Raw genomic sequence first — 23,428 nt, 5'->3', positions numbered from 1 at the left:
TATTTGTTTAAGTCCTGAGGCATTTTTTTTTAAAGATGTGTCCATGAAATGAGACGATTTTTTTTTTTTTACATTTTAACATCTCTGGAATTAACATGCATTTTCAATTAATGATATGGATTATATTTGGCAATTTTTTCTTTCTTGGTAGTAGCTAAAATATGCTGTTTTAGATTTTATTTCATATTCATTTTATTGATATTTATATATTCAATAAAATAGAGCATTTCATAACTTCTCCTCTCTCTTGAAACCTCCAACATCTCCCTCTATCCTCACTCTTTCTACTGCACTACTATCACGAAACAATCACAAGGGCCTCCCAATATCTACCCACCTACAAGAATCTGAACCCACATATGCTGCCTTTTGCCTGTTGCCCTAGATCAAGGTTTTAAAGAGTAATCCCAGGACTCTTGGAGGTTCCCAAGACCCTTCAGGGGTCTGTGAAGTCAAAATTATTCTTGTGATAATACTTAGTCATTATTTGTCTTTTTACTCTTGTTTTCCCACAAGTGCACAATGGAGTTTTCCAAAGGTCACACAACACAGGCTATCACCGCAGGCAGAATACAAAAGCACATGAAAATCCAGTCATCTTCTATTACTAAGTAAGTCAGACATTAAGAGGTTTGCAAAAATGTAAAGCAATATCACTCTTCTCACTAAATTTTTTTTGTTTGTAAAAATTGATTTTTCACAAAATTATGTTATTTGTGTTGACATGAAATGGGTTTATTGTTTTCAAAATAAATTAATATTTGAAAATTTTTCAGATACAATTTATAATATGCTAAATAGCAATAGATATAAACACATAAAAACTCTTTGGGGCCCTCAATAATTTTTAAGGGTATAAAGGTGTCTCAAGACCCGAAAGTTTGAGAAATACTGCCCTAGGTGAATAGTTGGTGCTTCTATCTGAAGCCAATTCCTCCACTCATACTAAACCCCATCCTCTCACAAACTCCAGAAATTGTCCCCGCTCTCTCACACACTTATCAATGTTTTCCTCTCTATGGAATCATTCCCATTAGCATACAAACATGCTATTTATTCTATGTAAAAACAAAAGCAAAAACAAAATAAAACAAAAACTTCTCCTGACTTCACTTTCTCTGCCAGCTGCTGCCCCATTTTTCTGTTGTCCCTTGCACCAAACCTCCCCAAAAGAGTAGTCTCCACTCTGATCCAGAATTCCTCTCTCCCATTCTCTCTTAAATCTACTGCCATCAGGTTCTCCCCGTCTTCCCATTCCACTGAAACTCCTCATTAAGGTCTCCAAGGTCCCCAATTCCCTTAATATTGCTAAATCCCCATCTGACATAATGAATCATTCCGAGGTAGGAAGTGGGGCTCGACTCTGGAGGCTCGGTTCAGACACAGGGCCAAATTGAGGACTAGCTAAAATAGGTCTGGGGCAGAGGCAGCTTTCCATAAGACATGCCCACCAGTGCGCCATATCAGTTTACCATTGCCATGACAACATCCGGAAGTAACCACCCCTTTCCACAGCAACGACGCGAACCCCTGGAAGTTACCACCCTTTTCCTGGAAATTTCTGCATAATATGAGTGCAGAACTGCCTTTGAGCTACAATTCTGGGCACAATGCCTATGGGGTATCCCTACTCTACAAGGAGCAGAACCTCAGCTGCTGCTGTACACTGTTGCTTAAAAACAGTTGCTGTTTAACAGCACCAGCTCTCCCTGGAATTCTTTCTTGGGAAAAGCCAATAACTCTCTCTGGCTGAGCCCTAATTTTGAAGCTCACCTGTCCTCCATCAAGTCTGTCTTCCTTGATATGAAGGCATTTCTCAGTTTGCACAGTTACAAGATGCATGAATTTCGATTACCACCATTTAGTAAAATAACCCATTCCCCCAACAACATGGTTCAAATTTCAGTTAACACAGTTAATAACTATGAGTAATTGCATAAAGTACAAACTTATCTGTCAGGACTTTAGTCCACTAACCACAATGTAATTAAACAGATGCATATCACAATCAGTGACAATTACATCACTTCTTTCAAAGTCTGTTGGTGACTAGTCACTGTATATTTGTTTTATAGTTCACGCAGACAGTAAAGTGTGTAGCTATGTTGCCTCCTTGTCTCTCAGTGATACACAAACTTTATTTTACAAAAATGGAAAATCAAAAGAGAGAATTGGCCAATAAGGATGAAAGTACAGCAAAGATGCAAGAAGTGAATTCAAGTCAAATATAAATAGTGTTATAGAAGAGAAAGCTGACTGTAGGAATGTCGACACAGCTGCCTTTCAAGAGACTCTGGATGTGCAGCCAGTGGAAACTGGTGAAGGCAAACCTATCAACATAAATGAGAAAAGTGTTTGTAATAAAAAGAATGAAGATATCCCAGATGCCTATAAAATGCTTCACATTAAAAGAACTCTCAGAGATATTTCATTCTTATTAAAGGAAGTCTAAGACATATTTTATAACATTGAAAGCAAAAATTATAAAATGTTGGAAGTTGATCCAATCTTAAACAGGAATATGACAATTCACCAAGGCACAGAACAGATGTTCAGTCTGCATCATAAGTTATACAATGAGAAGTAGGCAAGTGCTGCTCAAACCACTTTTGATAAAGTTTTTATAAAGAAATAAAACACTTTAATTATTAATGTTATCAGTGTTTTAAATTACAATGTGCTAAGTAAAAATTAGTTTTACTATTTTTTCATGTCCTTATACATTTACAACCATAACATTTTTAATGCTGTGACAAATTTTTTTTTTTTTTTTGAGACGGAGACTTGCTCTGTCGCCCAGGCTGGAGTGCAGTGGCGCAATCTTGGCTCACTGCAACCTCCGCCTCCTGGGTTCAAGTGATTCTCCTGCCTCAGCCTCCTGAGTAGCTGGGATTATAGGTGTGCACCACCATGCCTAGCTAATTTTTTTGTATTTTTAGCAGAGACGGGGGTTCACCATGTTGGTCAGGCTGGTCTTGAACTCCTGACCTCATGATCCGCCCACCTCGGCCTCCCAAAGTGCTGGGATTACAGGCATGAGCCACCGCGCCTGGCAGTGACAAAAATTTTTAAAGGGCACAGAACAATTGTACATTTTCCCTTTGATTATTAAAATTGTTTTGCATCTTATTTTTTACAGTCCTACGCTACCCCTTCATTTGACATCCAGGATACCACATTTTCTTCCTGCTTTATTCGTTTTCCTTTTCAGTCTCCTTAACTGTAAGCGTTGGTGGACCCCAGAGCTTAGTTCTTAGAGCCATTCTTTTCTTTAGCTACATTAACTCCTTTAGAGATTTCACCCAGGCCAGGAGCAATGGCTCACGCCTGTAATCCTAGCACTTTGGGAGGCCAAGGAGGCAGAATCACTTGAGCCCAGGAGTTCTGGGCAACAAACTGAGACCCCTGTCGCTACTGAAAATTTAAAAATTAGCTAGGAATAGTGGTGTACACCTGTAGTTCCAGCTACTTGGGAAGCTGAACTCAAGGAGGATCTCAGGAGTTTGAGGCTGCAGTGAGCTATTATTCCACTATTGGCACTGCATGCCAGCCTGGGTACAGAGCGAGATCCTGTCGAGAGAGAGAGAGAGAGAGAGATCATGCAGTCTCACAGCCTAAAATATCACTATATGCCAACAACTCCCACATTTACATCGCCAGCCCAGACCTCTCACTCAAACTCCAGATTTACATATCCAACAGACTATATGCTCTCTACTTGGCTGTCTTAAACCTAATATACGATATATCCAGAACTGAAATCCCCACCCCAACCAACAAAGAAGGCAACTGCTCTACCCACATCCCGCATCTTCCCCATCTCAGGTGATCACAATTTCTTCCTTCCTGTTCCTCAGGCCAAACATCTTGGAGTCATCCTTAATTATTCTTTTCCCCTCACATCCCCTAGAAAATCTGTCTGAAGTCCAATTGGTGCTACCTTCAAAATACATCCAAATCAGACCACTTCTCCCCACCTCCACTGATACCACCATCCTGGGCCCAGACATCATCGTCTCTTGCCTGGAATACTGCAACAGTCTCTTAACTAATCTCTCCCCTAATCTACTTTCAACAAAACAGCCAGGATAGTTCTTTTAAAATATATGTCAAATCTTGCTACTCCTCTATTCAGATGCCCCTGCTCCCAATGGCTCATTTCATTCAGAGAAAAAAGCCAGCACCTTTCCAAAGACCTAGTAAGTCCTACACAATCTAGCCCATTGTTAATTTTCTAATTCCATCTCCTACTCCTCTTCCTCTCACTCACTCAATTTCAGCCACCCTCACTGGCCTACTTCTTCCCAATGTTCCTTGAGTACTTTAAGTAAAATATGCTAGTATTTAGGGCTTTTGCATGCGCCATTTCCTCTTCCTGAAAAGCACTTCCCCCAGAAATCCACCCAGCTAACTCCCCTCAAGTGTTTATTCAGTGTCACCTCAAGGTACAACCACCTACCCTGACCTACCTTCACAACCTACTGCCACTCTCCGGAAATACTTATTACTCTTAATTTGCTCCAATTTTTACAGCATTCATCACCCAATATACTGTATAATTTATTTGTGTTATTGTCTATCTCCTGCTGCTTGGAAGGTCAACTCAATGTGGGCAGCAACTTCTTGTCTATTTTGTTTACTGATAAAAGTCCAAGGGCCTAGTGATAGTCTCTGACACATAATAGGCATTTAATAATTATAGCTGACTCTTGAACAACAAGAATTTGCATTGCACAGGCCCACTGAAACCTGGATTTTCTTCTGCTTTGCCACCCTTGAGACAGCAAAACCAACCCATCCTTCTCAGCCTACTCAACACGAAGATAAGGATGAAGACCTTTAAGATGATCCACTACCACTTAATGAATAGTAAATAATTTTCTCTTTCTTATGATTTTCTTAATTTTCTCTAGCTTACCGTATTGTAAGAATACAGGATGCAATACACATGACAGAAAATATGTGTTAATCAACTGTTTATGTTATCAGTAAGGCTTACAGTCAAGAGTAGGCTATTAGTAGTTAAGTTTTGGGGTGTCAAAAGTTATACATGAATTTTCAGCTGCGGAGGGAGGCTGGTACCCCTAACTCCCACATTGTTCAAGGGTCAACTGTATTTGCTAAACAAATGAAGTTGAAAAAGTTCTAAGTTACTAGCTATTACATTGACACAGGCAACCTTCTGTTTATATCTAATAATTCCCACCTGGTGAGAGAAATCAGAAAATCTAAAATGTGATTACTCATTTGTTTTCTCAAGAATTACTTCCTGAATATCTTGAGTGTGCCAAACCCTAGCAATCAAACACACACCTTTCTGCTTCTGGAGCAGGCGCTTCTCGCTTTCGGACATGGTTCTGAATTGACGCGAGTGCTTCTGGTGAATACTGGGCAGCGTTGCTCTCCATGTATTTCAAAACATACTCGTCTGTATCAAGGATGATGAACCGGTGACCAAACACTGGAGAGAAGGTAGCAACACACTTAGCTTGGTGATGTTCTCTCATGCAATCAGGAGTAAAATAGTATTAACCCTCCAATGATAAATTCATAGGTATGTATTTATGACAGAAACTAATGAGCTTTCTTTAAACGACATACTAACATGCAGTCATTTGCTCAGTATTTACAAAACTTATTGTCGACATCTGTAGCCAACAAATGCAATCAACTTAAGAGTTTAATTGATTAGGAAGGCGATTAACACATTATACCATATATACAAGGATAGTATCTTTATCTCAGTTGCAATACAATCTAATTGCCTCTTACAGGGTTAAATGAATTAAATTCCAATTAAGAACTCATTCAGGCAGCCAGTAGGAAATTCTGGACTGTGTTTAGACCTACCTTCAATCACAGCACCAATGAAGAAGTCACTGGGGCCATAGTAGACAGGGTTGTCCACTGTAGAGTATGGTTTAACAACTTTAGTCCTGCCAAGGTACTTGCCCCCAATGATACCAGAATTGCGAACAGGAGGCTCAAAGATACTGATCATGTCGGTAGCTAGAAAGTAAGAGAAGACAAATCTGCGGTCTTTGTCTTCTGGGATGGGGGATTCCTACAAAGGTGAAGAAAAGATGATATTATGAAGGTTCATGGTCTATGCAGATGTGCAAACTTAAATGCCTATAGGGGCCAGGTATAGGATATAAATGAAGCAGTCTGGGTTTTTACAATATAAACAAACCATCTATGGGGAAACTCTGGTGTCTCTGGGAAGAACATGCCTCATCTAAGGGAAGCTTCCCAAGGGAGGCCGCACCAACTCAACTCAATTGTTGCCTTGTGAGAATGTAGGCCCAATGTTGCTAGATCTTTCAGTTTTTCAAAAGATAAAAATGTGGATTATTATTTTAAACCTCTGATTTTAAAGTACTGATTCCAACTCTTTTAAAGCACCATGAAGCCCAAACAAACACAGTATACTAGAACATATATGTGGGCTACATTCTGACCACAAGCTGCTAGTTGAGACCTGTTGGCTGACATTATGTTCAACTTCATGAACACTAAGACGATTATGCAAGGTTTCGTTTTTTAAGCAAATCAATTTATATACATAATGTAAAAAATAAAATTCAAAAAGAAGGGATAAGAGTAATATAAAATCAAAGAATTGAAAGTGATTCTGAGAAACTACCTTGTAGACAAGACTTTTTCTTTTTTTTTTTTATTATAGTTTAAGTTTTAGGGTACATGTGCACATTGTGCAGGTTAGTTACATATGTATACATGTGCCATGCTGGTGTGCTGCACCCATTAACTCGTCATCTAGCATTAGGTATATCTCCCAATGCTATCCCTCCCCCCTCCCCCCACCCCACCACAGTCCCCAGAGTGTGATATTCCGCTTCCTGTGTCCATGTGATCTCATTGTTCAATTCCCACCTATGAGTGAGAATATGCGGTGTTTGGTTTTTTGTTCTTGCGATAGTTTACTGAGAATGATGATTTCCAATTTCATCCATGTCCCTACAAAGGACACGAACTCATCAATTTTATGACTGCATAGTATTCCATGGTGTATATGTGCCACATTTTCTTAATCCAGTCTATCATTGTTGGACATTTGGGTTGGTTCCAAGTCTTTGCTATTGTGAATAATGCCGCAATAAACATACGTGTGTATGTGTCTTTATAGCAGCATGATTTATAGTCCTTTGGGTATATACCCAGTAATGGGATGGCTGGGTCAAATGGTATTTCTAGTTCTAGATCCCTGAGGAATCGCCACACTGACTTCCACAATGGTTGAACTAGTTTACAGTCCCACCAACAGTGTAAAAGTGTTCCTATTTCTCCACATCCTCTCCAGCACCTGTTGTTTCCTGACTTTTTAATGATTGCCATTCTAACTGGTGTGAGATGGTATGTCATTGTGGTTTTGATTTGCATTTCTCTGATGGCCAGTGATGATGAGCATTTTTTCATGTGTTTTTTGGCTGCATAAATGTCTTCTTTTGAGAAGTGTCTGTTCATGTCCTTTGCCCACTTTTTGATGGGGTTGTTTATTTTTTTCTTGTGAATCTGTTTGAGTTCATTGTAGATGCTGGATATTAGCCCTTTGTCAGATGAGACTTTTTCTAAATCAAATTGCAGAGTGATCACACAACCCCTAAGGAAGAAATTCCAGTTCCAACAAAACTTAATACAGATTTGTTTATTCCTGACTAAAACCCGCTCATATTGTAACTGTAGCACATCTTCTCATTAAGACCATGGGATTGTTTGTGTAATAATTCCTCATCTATTAAAAAAGTCATTAGATTTTTCTCTTAGTAAAATAATTTTCTCATATCATTCCTTCATCTAATAGTCTCCAAATCATTTGGATTGTACACCCATGTAATAAAAATATAAATGTTAAACAACTACAATATAGTTAAAATCAAATCATATCACTCCTCTGCTCTCAAACCTTCAAAGAATTTCTAGCACACTTAGAATAAAATACAAACTTCTAAGCAGGGGCATACCGGGGGGTTGGGGGGGACAATGGTAATGGTTTATTATGGCAGGAAAGAGTACTATAAAACTTAAAAAAAATTATTGTCTTTATTGGGAATGAGGTTTACATTTATAGAAAAGCATAAATATTACAGAGAATTATCACTCCCCTCACCAAGGTTCTCCTAATGTTAACATCCTATATAGCCATTAGTACAATTATCTGAACCAGGAAAATAACAATAGTACAATATTAGTAAATAAACTATGGTCCTTATTCAAATTTCACCCTGTTTCTCACAAATGCTCTTTTTGTTTCAGGATCCCATCCAGGATCCCACATTGCATTTAGTTATTATTTCTCTTTAGTCTCCTCCAATATGTGATAGATAGTTCCTCAATCTGCCCTTCTCTTTCATGACTTTGATGCTTTTGAAGACTACTCATCAATTATTTTCTTGAATGTTCCTCAGGCATCTCATTTTTGCATTTTTGGCAAAAGTAACCCAGAAAAGATACCATGTCTTTAGTGTATACCAGGGAGTTTATGATGTCAATATATCTTATTATGGATAACACTGACCTTGATCACTTGGTTAAGGTTTCTGCTGGATTTCTTCCCTTAAAGTTACCATATTTCCCTTTGCAATTACAAAACATCTTGGGGGAGATGTTTTGAGATTATGGGAATCCTGTTTCTCCTCAAAGGTTTTCCCACTAATTTTAGCAGCCATTGCTGGATCTTATCTGCAACCATGATTACAGCAGTGTGTGCCTAATGATAATTTTACTACTTCCACTTTTCTTTTCCATTAATTAACTGAAATTCTACTGTATGGAGGAGCCATCCCTTTGGGGATGAGTATCACTGATGTTGTTTAGAATTACAGGCACATGATAATAAGAAGAAACAGACCAACTTTTAGTTGGTTTTATTTTTAAATTCTCTGCAGCTTGTTATCTATACTTTCTTGTTAACTGGACTGCTCCCATCAGCCCATTCCTCTGGCCTTGTTATACCACTGGTTGCAGAGCCCTGGCTGGCCCCCGACCTGTCATTTCCACCTTTTTGACCTCCATTCACTGCACACTGTCTCGGTCTTACATGAAGCTCTCTCAGGTATTCCCCTGGCTGGCTCCCTCAGCTATTCGTTTCGTTTCTGCTCTGCTCTGACCTCCTCAGAGAGGCTTTCCCCATTCTGCTGATATAAATTAGCCCCTTCCCCATCATTCTCTGTCTTATTTTATTTTTTACAGCACATGTTACTACCTATCCTTATACAATGTATTTATTTGACTAGAATGTCAACTAGAATGTAAGCTCCATGAGAGCAAATATTTGTCTATCTTGTTCTCCACTGTACCTTTGGTATCTAGAACCATATCTAGCCCAGAGTAGTCCTTTAATATTTGTTGAATGAATTAATAATTAAACATATGTTCTTCTATATAAATATAGTTTGTGCATTAAAAGGCACATATAAAAATATCAGAGGCTATAAAATAAATGCACTCATAGTAAATAAAATAAACAGAGGCTGTAATATTTTCTTAACAAACACCACACATGGTACTGTCTTGCGTATCTCTTGGAAGACATTCAGCTGCTTTGAAGATCATGGTTCAAATCATGTTTCTGTTCTTCCAAAGCTTTGCCAAGTTTCTCAGCCAGCATTCCACTCTCAGTCCCAGAGAGTTTACCAGCATATTTTTACTTAGGCACCAATTGCCTACTAGGATTTAGTACATGTTATTTTCTCAGAACACATCCAGTGTCTTTGTCTGACCTCCATGGGATTTAATTAATTTGTCTCTGATCATTTCCGTAGCATACTCCTTTCTTTTTGAATTTCCATATATTTTCTTTTGAAGTCCCCGCCTCACTCATAAACCTTTTCCCCTTATTGTCAAGCACCCTTTCTTCCTCAAGAACTTTTGTGATGAGTCTAATGAATACATTCTCTATTTCACCAAATAGGTCAGGGGAAAACATCTGAAAATTACCGTGACCAGAATATCACCTCTTTTTTCCTGCCCACATAAAGATATCCACTATTTCTTTACTAATAGTTCTGTTGGCTTTCTTTTAATTTTTTTTACTGTGAGCAGTAACACAGAGAGAAAACTGCAAAAAAAAAAAAAACCCAAAACAACAATAAAAATATCAAAATGCACAGCCGAAAGAATTTTAATAAAGTAAACACCCATATAACCACCATCCAGGTTGAGAAACAGAACGCTGACAGAACCTCCCAATCAATATTCTATCCTTCCCCCACCAAACAGGCCATTGCCTTGAATTGTATGGTTTTCTTTAGTTTTGCTACAAAGCAGACATCCATAAAGTTTTGTTTTGTCTGCTTTTTAATCTTCATATAAATGAATTACATAATGTGTATGCATTCTTTTGTGTCTGGATTCTTACATTCAAAATTATGTTTATGTGATTTAGCCATGTTGTTATTAGTAGCTGTAGTTCCTTAATTTTCATTGAACAGAAATCAAATTATGACACAAATATACCACAACTTATCCAGTCTGTTGTAGGTAGACATTTAGGTCTATTTTTGCTATTATGAATTACGCTATTATAAACATTCTTATTTTTTGGTGAACATATATTGCACCCTTAGCACAATCTAGTAAATTTATTATGCCAAACTGTTTTACAAAGTGGGTATACTCTCTTAGTAAAGAGTGTAAGAGTTCCTATGGTTCCATATTCTCATCAACATATTAATGATTCTGATGGGTGGGTAGAGGCAACTCACTATGATTGTAATCTGCACTTCTTTAGTTACTAACGAAGCTAAGCAACTTCTCATATGTACATATTTTTAAAGACAGAGTCTCTGTTGCCCGGGTTGGAGTGCAGTGGCAGGATCATAGCTCACTACAGCTTCGAACTCCTGGGTCCAGGTGATCCTCCCGCCTTAGTGTCCCTGGTAACTGGGACTATAGGCACATGCCACCAAGCCCAATTAACTTATTTTTTTATCTTTGTAGCGATAGGGTCTCATTATGTTGCCCTATGACATAGGGTTCAAGTGATCTTCCTGCCTCGGCCTCCCAAAGTGCTGGGAAAACAGGTGTGAATCACTGCACCTGGCCCTTCTAATATGTTTAGTTGCCTCTTGGATATCCTCTTTTGTGAAATGCCTGTTCAAGTTTCTTGCTCATTTTTCTTAATGATTTCAGAGTGTTCTTTATATATTCTGAATATAAGATCTTGGTTGATTTCTGTATTAAACATCTGCTCCCACTTGAAGCTTGCCTTTTTTTACAATCTTAATGGTGTTTTTTGGAAGAACAGAAATTCTTTATCTTAATATAATCAAATTTATCCATTTTAATTAATTAATTAATTAAGGAGACAGAGCCTTGCTCTGCCACCCAGGCTGAAGTGAAGTGGCTCAGTCTCGGCTCACTGCAACCTCCGCCCCCCAGACTCAAGTGATTCTCCTGCCTCAGCCTCCCAAGTGGCTGGGACTACAGGCGTGCACTATCATGCCCAGCTAATTTTTTGTATTTTTAGTAGGGTCAGGGTTTCAACATGTTGGCCATACTGGTCTCAAACTCCTGAGCTGGGGCAATCTGCCCACCTTGGTCTCCCAAAGTGCTGGGATTACAGGCATGAACCACCGTGCCCGGTCATTTATCCATTTTTAAAACATGACTGGTTTTTTGTATCCGACTAAATAAATCTTTCCCTACTATAATGTTAAGATTATTTATTGCTAAGAAGTTTTATTGTTTTACCTTTCACATTTAGATTTTCAATCTACCTAGACCTGATTTCCACTTTTGGAGTGAGATGGAGGTCAAATTTTCTTTTTTGTTACATGAATATCTAATTGTTTGATATCACTGATTAGAAACATCTTCCTTTCCCAGCCCCTCTGCAGTGCTGTATTTGTCATATGTCTTTTCCTGGGCTGTCTAATCTGTTCCATTGGTTTGTTTATCCTTGCACCAATAACATGTTATTTTAATTACTGTGACTTTTAATACACAGTGATATTTTTGTGAGCAAAATCCACTGATCTTGCTCTTCTCCAAGAGTATCTTGGCTATTCCTGGTGCTTTGCCTCTCCACTTAAATTATAGAATCAATTTGTCTGTAAAAATAAAAACATTTTTGGATTTTTTGACTGTAATTTTAAACCACAGATCAATTTGGGGAAAATATTTTTATAATACTGAATTTTCTAGCCAATGAACATGGTATATCCCTTCATTTATTTAGGTCTTCTTAATTTTCTCTCAATAATATTTTAGGTGTTACATATTTTTGGTATGTAACATATCTTTTGTATGTAACACCTAAAAGATATGTAACACCTAAAGTGTTTTTGTATGTAACACCTAAAAGATATGTAACACCTAGGTGTTACATATCTCTTGTATGTAAAAGATATTACATATCTCTTGTATGTAAAAGATATTACATATCTCTTGTATGTAAAAGATATTACATATCTCTTGTATGAAAAAGATACATCTTTTAGGTGTTACATATCTTTTGTATGTAACACCTAAAATATTATACCAAGGAATTTAATTTATACCTAGGAATTTAATATTTTTGATGCTATAGTAAATGGTATTTTTTAACTTTATGTTTTCTTTGTTGCTATTTGTATATTGACTTCCCTAATGTAGAAGGTAGATTCTTTATTTTCTATATATACAATTGTTCATTTTGGATAATGACAATTTTATTTTTTCCTCTTCAATCCATATACTTGTTTATTCGTTTCCTGTTTCACTGTTCCAGCTAGGACTTCCAGAACAATGTGGACCAGAAGGGGTGATAGCAGTCTTGCCTTGTTCCTAATCTCAGAAAGTACCCTTTCGACATTTCATCACTAAGTAAGCTGTTTGCAGTAGACTTTTCATACATAACCTTTAACAGATTAAGGAAACCCCCTTTTATTCTTTTTTTTAATTAAAAGTTTTGTTTTCTTTCATTTTTACTTTTTTAAACTTTTATTTTAGGTTCAGGGGTATATGCGAGTTTTATTTTTAAATCATATTAGATTGATTTTAGCAAATGCTTTTCAAAATCTAATTTTTCTCTTTTATTCTGTTAATGTGATGATTTTTCAAAACTGAAATAGACTTTTTTGGCTTATTTCTCATTTTTTGCTGAAATTCTCAATCTTATTCTTTATCTCCTTAAACATGGTAAACAAAGGTTTTTAAAAAATTTTTTTTAATTTTATTATTTAGTTATTTATTTATTTTATTTTATTTTTAGACGGAGTCTTGCTCTGTCGCCCAGGCTGGAGTACAGTGGCACAATCTTGGCTCACTGCAACCTCCACCTCCCAGGTTCAAGCGATTCTCATATCTCAGCCTCCTGAGTACCTGGGATTACAGGTGCATGCCACCATGCCTGGCTAATTTTTGTATTTTTTTAGTAGATGCAGGGTTTTAGCATGTTGGCCAGGCTGGTCTCAAATTCCTGACCTCAAGTGATCTGCCCTCCTTGGCCTCCCAAAGTGTTGGGATTACAGGTGTGAGCCACTGCTCCCGGCTTAAGTTTAAGTTTCATAGTGCCAGTATCTGAAATCCCTAAAAGTATATTCTATTGTCTCTTATTTCTGGTCACTTTTCTTTATGTTATTTTGTCTTGTTTCTGAACATTGTATTATTAATATTGTTTTTGTGAGTGCCACACATTGTATTTTTAAAATTGTAGAAATAAATTGAAGCTGAAAATGATGTCATCTGCAGAGAATTTGTTTGCTTCTGACAGTCACCTGGGGTTATTATAATCCAGGATCACCTTAATCTGATTTGTAAAACTGAGACAATCAGGGACTATGATAATTCAAAGCCAGACAATAGTCCCTTCAAAGATTAGCTACAGACAGACTTAAGCACAGAGGGTTTCCCAGGAGCTTCTGCCTTTGACAGGCCCTAAATAGATTCCAATGTTTGTCCTCACAGGTGGGTCTTTTGGAATCAGCAAACACGCCTAGCGGAAAAATGAACCCAAATGTCAGGTTCACTTCTGTGGTTCTCATTGTTCCCCTGGTTCTTGCTCTGTGATTCTTCACATCTTGCTAGTTGTCCAGCACCTTCAAGTGCTAACACACATAAACATACACATACACACAAACATACACCTCAGCAAGAGGGCTGATCCAAATTATTTGGTCTATCATTGCTAGAAATAGAAGTCCTCTGTAAATGCTTTAACTTTTAGTGATATATCATGTTTGACCAGGTTGCTTGTGAGTACAGAAGGCTGCAATCAAAAGAAATTTATCTTTTCTCCTCATTTAGCAATATCTAACACTATTCATAGCCATTTTTGTAATCAACTTTGTATTAATTTTTCCAGGTTTTTCCTTATCAAAGGTAAGCTTAAAATTTTGCAGTTTACAGACTCATAGGAGTTCCTTTCCCTTTTCTAATCCTAAGTATTATACTGGTTCTTCATCAAAAGAATACTGGGTTGAAAGCCAGAAGGCTGAGTTCTAGTCCTACCCCTGTCTAAGCAGCACTGGACCTGGGACAAGACAATTAGCCTTTCTGTTTCTTAAGTTTTGAAACATAAAATGGGTACAATATTGTATTGCCTTACTCATGGATAATGTGTGCAGAAATAAATTCTTTTGGCTACTGAACGAACAGTTACTGAGTACCTACAAAGTCTAGAAGGACATGATTCCTGCCCTTAAGGAGTTATAGTTACCATATAATAATTCAACAAGCCGCTTGAATTTTAACAGTAACTGAAAGAATCTAGTACCACAAAACCTTTATTGGTCAGAATTCTTATGGAGAGTGTTCTAGTTGGCCTACATTTTGCTGTTTTGTTGTTTTCTTAAAAAATTTTGTTTTTAGCCAGAACTCTCTTATTATTTAAAGATTTGTGCAATCGTTTTCTAAAATCTATTATTCAGTTGTCTTCACCTTAGTTTTTATCTTTTCAAATACATGTATATAGTTTGAAAAGTCACCTGACACCTCCTACCCCCAGCTCCTAATTCCTATTCCGAGATATAACTTATTTCAACTTCTGCTATTTATGTTCATATTTCTAATAAAATGGTTAGGTTCCTATTCTACATTTTTTTTCCATTTTAAAGACCTTACACTTTGAATTTCTATCAGCAACTTCTCTCATACAATTCTGCTAATTAATGGGATATGCAGAATTTGAGTGTATGTCTATTTCCAACTCCATGCTCTTAACTATTAGTCACATAACTCAAGATATCAGGCAAGATATCACAGATAAACGCAAAACTTACTAAGACATGGTCCCTAACCTCAAAGAAATCACAGTATACCAAAAAGCCACACAGATACACACATGGTTTGAATATTAAAAGCAATTTCATAGTTACTTAATAAAAGAGGCAAAAGATCTGTCAACATTTGAGGTGTAAGAGTGAGAGATTAATGATCTTAAGAAAAATTCTTGGGAGAGATAGGACTTGATCTAGGTCTTAGTTCAGGGGCACCATACTTAATACTATCCAACCTCCCTGAAGGCTGCGTACTAGATACAATGGTTGGTTGAGTCAACACATAACTCTGACAGCTGTTAATCTACAGCTTACAGACAAAATAAACAATTGTACACAGTACTGAGATAGAAGAGAATCTTTAGTATATAAAAATTAACCTCACCAGTACAGCCAAATAACGAAGCACCTTGTTATCATTCACCAGCATTTTAATAACATCTTTTTTTGGAGCTTTTGGAATGAGAGCAAAACAATTCTGAGCAGAATCTTCCACTAGTCCAAAACCGTTATAAGGAGGCAACTCCTGGAGATACATAGGAAGCAAGAAGTAAGACAGATACTACTTGTGTTAAGATTACATTAAAGGTAACTATAAGTTTAAAGAAAAAACTCTAGAAAATACTTATGCAAATATATTTTCTACATAAACAAATATAGTCAGAAAAAATAACATATCACTTATCCCCTTCCTCTGTGGATTTTGCATCATGTTCACTGATCACAGAAGTAACTGATGATGCTCTAAAGTAACTCTCAGGGCTACAGAGAAACTATTGCTGATGTCCACTGACCCCTTACTACAAAAGCAGGACCTAGTCCCACCCCAGTGAGGGTCCTGTGTAGCACACATTTTCTCTTGTATATACCTCCACAAAATCTTTTTATATATTATTTTCAGGCACTTTAACAAGTAAGTCCATATAGTCCCTAGTACCATCCATAACAGAGTATTTCTTCAACAACAAAGGACTATTAAATTTGTCCACGACGTACTACTTGGAACGCTGACCCCAAAATCACTTGCTGGGACTGTAGTTAATGTGATAATCATGGCTAGAATATGACTAGTGGATTTAGCAGATGGAAAATGACCTAATTTGCTTCAATTGCAAAACCACTACTCAGTGAATTTACAGGTTACTATGGACAGAGGAACCCTGAGCTGACGGCCTACATGCTAAGCATCTGAGTTTTCTCTGGAGGCTAGGCAGAAACTGCAAAGTGGTGGTATCTGAACTTGCTTTGCACTTGTACCAACACCACACAATGAGAGCATCCTGGCTGGGGGGCCAGTAGGGAGGTCACTGAGGGTTGAAGGATTTTGCAATAAGAAGGTAGCTATAAAGGTAGCTCTGGGCCTTCTTCTCAAATTCCTATTGTATTTTAACAAACTTTACCTGTTTTTCCTGAATATACTCACTTCCCCTGCCTGGAATAAAGACCTTCCCTAAATATCAGTCCATATGCATGGTATCCTTGCACCTTGCTTCTCATACTTCAAGCTACTGCTTGGGTGGGTCCCGTTGTAAACTAGATGAACACTCATCTGACTATGGATATCATCACTCCTAGATACTCCTGCTCATATGATCCACTTACCAGAGTTTCTGTCTGGACATCTTCAACCAAGCTAGTAGTACCCTTAGAACCCCAGAGTACCATAACCTTCAGATACTGCTTTCAGGGGAAGTCTCCATAGCAGATTAGCTCTCCTAGTTCTGGTTTCTTTCTTTTCCCTACCAGCATGCCTCCAGATGGAGCCAGCCTGACAGAAAACACATCTGGCTATTGCATTTATGTTTACTTATTCCTGATCTAGCAGAGAAGCTTGCCTTACAAGTGCCGTACCTCTCGAATTGAATATATCCATTTTGTATCTACTTCTATCCCTGCATTGGCTTGGCTCTAGCTTTATTCCTCTAGACTCTGCTACAAATTCCTATCCCTGGTTTCCATTTATGTTATTTAGGGTTAAAATGACTGAGGTATAATGACTAAAAAGCGTTTGCTGATTGGTAATTGGCATTCTATTTATCTCTAACAAATTTCATGGACAGGTGGAATTTGTTTATTATAGAGCTATTTATTATAGAGAAAGTACGGGAAAGAAACTGACCAAACACTATAATTAATGTGCCATATGTATAGATGTTTTATTATATAAAATTAGTTTTATTATACAAAAGGGCTGGGATAGAGCAAAACAACCAACCAAAATCTACAGTAGATCTTCAGTTCCCCTCTGCTCTTTATCCAGGGCTTCCCTCTCTTTTCTTTACTTCAAGATAGGTTAGGAGAAAAAAAAGATGATAGTAATAAGGATGGGGAACAGAGGTATTCTAAGACTCAAAAACTTCCATTGGCTCAAAAGACAGACCAGGCCGGTGCGGTGGCTCATGCCTGTAATACTAGCACTTTGGGAGGCCAAGGTGGGTGGATCACCTGAGGTAGGGAGTTCCAGACCAGCCTGGCCAACATGGTGAAACCCTGTCTGTACTAAAAATACAAAAATTAGCTGGGTGTGGTGGCACGACCTGTAGTCCCAGCTACTGGGGAGGCTGAGGCACAAGAATTGCTTGAACCTGGGAGGTGGACGTTGCAGTGAGCCAAGACTGCACCACTGCACTCCAGCCTGGGACACAGAGCAAGACCCTGTCTTAAAAAAAAAAAAAAAAAAAGTCAAAGTCCTTTCACCAAGAAAAGGGCATCACTATGTTGCAATCTCTCACTACTCTACCTCCTGGTTAGATAACCATCCTTATCTATAAACTGAAGTGGTAAAATAGTTTCCTTGATCAAAATCTACATCTGTTCTCATGGTATTTTCCCGTGTACTGCATCAAATGCTGCCAAGAAACTTGGGGGCAGAGAGTTTATCGTAATTCTTTTTCTTTTCACAATGCATTACACCAGGAGAGGGTTTATCATTGTTCTTAATCAATGAACACATCATTGATAAAGAAATCTATCAGAGAAAAAACTGACAGCAAGAGGTATTATCACCCACACTTCCTTCCAGAAATTGTATTGCCTCTGGGAACTCACAGCATACCAAAATCCAAATCCTTCTTTGTAATCGTTTCTATAAAACATTGTTTCTAAAAGTTTTGCCTAAGACATCACTTCCTTTTTGCAGAACACCTTCATAGCCAATTTTCTTCAGTCCAGTTCAAGAAACATATTATATACCTCCTATTTATTAGGCACTGTATTAGGTACTAGGAGAGAAAGATGAATAGGACATAGTCCTTGGCCTCAAGGGAGTTACAATCTAGTACAAAATATTCACTAGCAGATAATTTAATATAATAGAGAAGTGCTAGTAGAGGGAGGCAGAGAATACCCCAGGAATAGAGATGAAAGGCTTTTTGCCCTACCTGGAGCTTTAGAAAAGACTTCTTGGGGAAGAAGCCTACACTGGGTATTGGAGGATAAAAAAGAGCTGCATGTAAGAATAACAGAAAAGTGGTTCAAGGAGGAAGAGCACAAGCAAAAGTTCCTGGGAGTAAAACAAGATGCTGTACTGGTAGAACCAGAGAACTCAGTACGACTGTAGGCCAACTGCAAGCAAGAGGAGCAGCCGCTGGAAGGGAAGGCAGGGCCCTGGCTGGAGGTACTCAAACATTCCATAATTTTATTCATGCCTTTCTTTTGAGGAGAAAGGGCCCAGTGATACTTTACACACATAGTAGTCTTTTATGAATGGGTGTATTTTAACTGTCTTTTAATTGTATGAATGCATGTATTTTCATACATCCATTTCATGAATGGATATCATTTATTTTGTCAATCTCCTCACACTTTATTTTTTTATAAATAATGCTACAATACACGTTCTTCCATATACATTTTTAGAGTTCCCAAAGTATATTTCCAGGTAAAAGATATGAGATATATCTATATCTATATGTCATAATATAAACCATATTATGATGTATCCTATCATATATATCCAATATCATATAAACAATATGATTTATAATATATATAGATATATATTATATATATTATATAGATATATAATATATATATTTTTTTTTTTGAGACAGACTTTCACTCATTCTGTTGCCCAGGCTGGAGTGCAATGGCATGATCTCGGCTCACTGCAACCTCCATCTCACAGGTTCAAGTGATCCTCATGCCTCAGCCTCCCGAGGAGCTGGGATTACAGGTGCGCACCACTACACTTGGCTAATTTTTGTATTTTTAGTAGAGACAAGGTTTCACTACGTTGGCCAGGCTGGTCTAGAACCCCTGACTTCAAGGGATCCACCTGCCCTGGCCTCCCAAAGTGCTGGATTACAGACATGAGCCACTGTGCCCAGCCAGAAAATATATATTTTATTTACTTATAAAAATAAAATGTCTATTTTATTTACTTATAAAAATAAAATGTCTATTTTATTTACTTATAAAAATAAAATGTCTATTTTATTTACTTATAAAAATAAAATGTCTATTTTATTTACTTATAAAAATAAAATGTCTATTTTATTTACTTATAAAAATAAAATGTCTATTTTATTTTTTTCAAAATAAAATAGACAACAAATTGCCTTTCAGAAAGTTTACTCTGATTGGCTTTCCTATAAACAGTATATGAAAATGCCCATTTCTTCATATAGGGCAAACACTGGATATCATGAATCTTTTAAAATTGAACAGATCCAAAAACATCATTATTTTCATTCTATTTCACTGATTATCAGTTAGATTGAGGGTCTTCTCATAATTTTTTTGTCATTTGTATTTCTTCTTTTGTGAACTACTGTGTTACATATACTTTGTCCATTATTTATCGAATATTTGCATAGAAGTCTTTTTTTCTTAAATTTCTACCTCAAAAAATTAGTTTTCTCACCACACTAAGTACTATCTGATTACCTGTTTTACTGGAGGTGGTTCCCGCTTGCTCACATCAATACGTGGTAAATCAGTGATTCCAAACTTCTCTTTGTAATACCGTCGAGTAAATGGATCACAATCATAAATGAAGAAAGTTCTCCCAAGGATAGTGAGTGACTTCCCAACAATGAAGTCTTTAGCAGTATACCATTCCAACACTTCTTGGTCAGAGATTTCTAGCACACACTGAGGGAAGTTCTCTAATATAAGATGGTGTTAGAGAGAAAAAAAGAAGGAATGAGTGTGTCAAGAAAGACTTGACAGACAACTGCCAGGCATTCTTGAGAACCTGAGGGAGTGCAGTCTTTTGCTCTGGTCAAGAGTCAGGGTCTCCCCAACATTCCCACTAGAACACTTGGCTGTGTATTTCCATCTGTTGATACGACACATACATAACACGGTTTTTGTGAAGTCTCTCTCCCATATTCAGCTCAAACTATCACTATAAATCACTAATTTTAGCAAATTAATGCTTAAAATAAATCACTACAGGAGGAAAGAACAAATGTCCTTCTGTAAGTATAAGTCTTAGGTCTAGGAAAGATCCAAGTCATTTAGCTCAAATTCCCACCCGTTTATCCATTCATCCAGCAATTACTAGTGACCATCTATATCATGTACTAGGTACACTGCTAAATACTGGGATTACGATAATTAACACTGTAGATACAATTCCTGACTTCATGGAGAAAATATTCTGTTTGGGGAGACAGACACTAAAAAATTATATAAATGATGGTTTCATTTCAGGTTGTAATCACTGCTATGAGGACAGTGTAAGCTAGTCCTGGAGACAGGGGGCAGGGACAGTCAATGAGATGATGACAATAATCCATTCATGTGGGAATAAATAATTTCCAAATGTAGAATCAATCTTGCATTTGTGGAATAATTCCATTCTTGTCTTACTGTTTCATGAGAACTAAGGATTAACTTGTTTAAGATTGATTACCTGCAGCCTGGCATCCAAGGAAATCTTAAGAGTCAATCAGTTCTAGTAGAGTGCCACATCTTATAGTTGTAACCACAAAGCTTTGGCACAGAACCCTGATCACAAGGGGGATGAAAAGTAGGCTGATGTTCTCCTAACTAGTAATTACTGAGATTGAAAAACTGGAATAAGGCTAAGTTTCTGCTATAACAGGCATAAAAGTTTGAACTCCGGCCCTTGATCATAGCAAAGGAGGGCCTGGTATTTCCCTAATAATGCATCTTATTAATAACAGCTCTATAGTCCAAGTGATCTGTCTCCCTATGTCTATTCTCAACCCTACTACCTCCCTTTGAGCTTCCCCAGGAAGTGATGGGCAATGGGGGACATAGCTTGTGATTATATTAACTTCCTTTAGTATACAATATTCCAGGAGATCTGGTATATGTGTGTGTGCTGTCCAGCCATCTGCCTTTGTTTGCTCAACAAATTATTTTTTCATATAATGCTGGATCAGGTTTACTGATATCTTGTTTAGGATTTTTGCATATATCTTCTTAAGTGAGAATGACTGTAGTTTTTCTTTCTCATGGTGACTTTGGTTTCACTGGCCTTTTTAAATGAAAGAATTAAGAAGTTCTTCTCTCTAAAAGGGTTTGTGTTAAGCTTAGAATTACCTGTTCTTTAAATGTTTGTCAAAAATCATCTGTAAGATTATCTGGATCTGCTGGATTTTTTGTGGGAAATGTTTAAACTAAATCTATTTCTTTAATGGCTGAAGATATTTGGTTTTCTATTTCTTCATAAACAAGTTATACTTTTTTAAAACTTTGCTCATTTTGGCCGGGCACAGTGGCTCATGCCTATAATCTCAGCACTTTGGGAGGCCGAGGCGGGCGGATCAAAACCACGCTGGCTAACACGGTGAAACTCTGTCTCTACTAAAAATGCAAAAAAAAAAAAAAATAGCTGGGTGTGGTGGTGGGCACCTGTAGTCCCAGCTACTCGGGAGGCTGAGGCGGGAGAATGGTGTGAACCCGGGAGGCGGAGCTTGCAGTGAGCCGAGATCAGGCCACTGCACTCCAGCCTGGGCGACAGAGAGAGACTCCGTCTCAAAGACAAAAACAAACAAAACAAAACAAACAAAAACAAAACAAAAAAAAACTTTACTCATTTTACCTAAGTTTTTAAATTTATTGGCATAAAGTTGTATTATTATTTTATTTTATGTTTAATGGCTATGGCACTTTAAAGAATGCTTTTTTTTTTTTGAGACAGTCTTGCCCTGTTGCCCAGCCTGGAGTGCACTGGCACAATCTTGGCTCACTGCAACCTCTGCCTTCCAGGTTCAAGCAATTCTCCTGCCTCAGCCTCCTAAGTAGCTAGGACTACAGGCGCGTGCCACCATGCTGGGCTAATTTTTGCATTTTTAGTAGAAATGGAGTTTCACACCACATTAGCCAGGCTGGTCTCGAACTCCTGACCTCAAGTGATCCGCCTGCCTTGGCCTCCCAAAGTGCTGGGATTACAGGTGTGAGCCACCATGCCCAGCCACTTCTTTCATTTTTAATATGGTGTATATGTGCCTTCTTTTGTTTATCCCTTCATAAATCTTGTCTATAGTTTGTCACTTTATTAGTCCTTTCAAGGAGATGACTTTTGACTTGACAAATCTTCTCTGTTACCTTTGTTTTCAATTTCTTTATTTTCAGCCTCTTATTTTATGATTTCCTTCTTTTAATTTCTTAATATTTTAATTTTTAAATTCTTTAGATTTCTAACTTTTTAAGAAATACGCCTAACTTATTGTCATCTTTCTTCTTTCTTAAGTAAGCATTTAAAGCTATATATTTTCCTCCAAGTACCTCTTTTTTTTAGAGTTTTAAGAATTTTTGCTACCATTCAGTTCTAGGTATTTTCTGACAATATTTTTTTTAACTCACGGGTTATCTGAAAATATGTTTTTCAATTTCCAAATACACGGTTTTTTTCATGTTATATTTCCAAAATTGACTTCTAACTTAATTTTGTTGAAAATTGGGTGTTGGGTAAGCATATATATATTAAATGAATAATAATATTATTCAAGTCTTATACATGTTTATTGATTTGTCTTTTTGATCTAACAACTATTGAAAGAAATGTTTTAATGGCTCCCACTATTACGCTGTATTTTTCCAGTCTCACTGAATAATGGTGCTACAGATTTTTCTTATATTTTGAATCCAAGTTATTACTGCATTCAAGTTTAGAATTATTATATTTTCCTAGTAAATAAAATATTCTTGCAATAGGTAATGATCCTCTTCATCTCAATCAAAGCTTTTTGCCCAAATGTCTTTTTGTATTATACTAATATAGCTTCATCAGT

At 37.2% G+C, this 23,428-nt stretch overlaps 1 protein-coding gene across 5 annotated transcripts in view; it reads right to left on the bottom strand.

Annotated features, from left to right (window-relative positions):
• The window catches only part of EFHC1 (EF-hand domain containing 1), a 72,859-nt gene that overhangs the window by 7,322 nt on the left and 42,109 nt on the right, over positions 1-23,428 (bottom strand). For 2 of the 5 annotated variants that reach the window (XR_010157469.1, NM_001280343.1), the window contains 4 exon segments: positions 20,106-20,326; positions 15,604-15,744; positions 5,851-6,064; positions 5,314-5,461 (listed from right to left, as the gene is read on the bottom strand). Coding sequence is in view for 2 of the 5 variants with exons in the window: in NM_001280343.1 (NP_001267272.1) it covers positions 5,314-5,461; positions 5,851-6,064; positions 15,604-15,744; positions 20,106-20,326 (724 nt within the window). In the remaining 3 variants the exon portion in view is untranslated. 5 annotated transcript variants of the gene reach the window in all.

This window comes from Pan troglodytes, chromosome 5 (assembly GCF_028858775.2).
Source record: "Pan troglodytes isolate AG18354 chromosome 5, NHGRI_mPanTro3-v2.0_pri, whole genome shotgun sequence".
Classification (NCBI taxonomy): Eukaryota; Metazoa; Chordata; class Mammalia; order Primates; family Hominidae; genus Pan; species Pan troglodytes.
The sequence above is the reverse complement of the archived record's forward strand: the minus strand, read 5'-3'. Positions and strand labels throughout refer to the sequence as shown.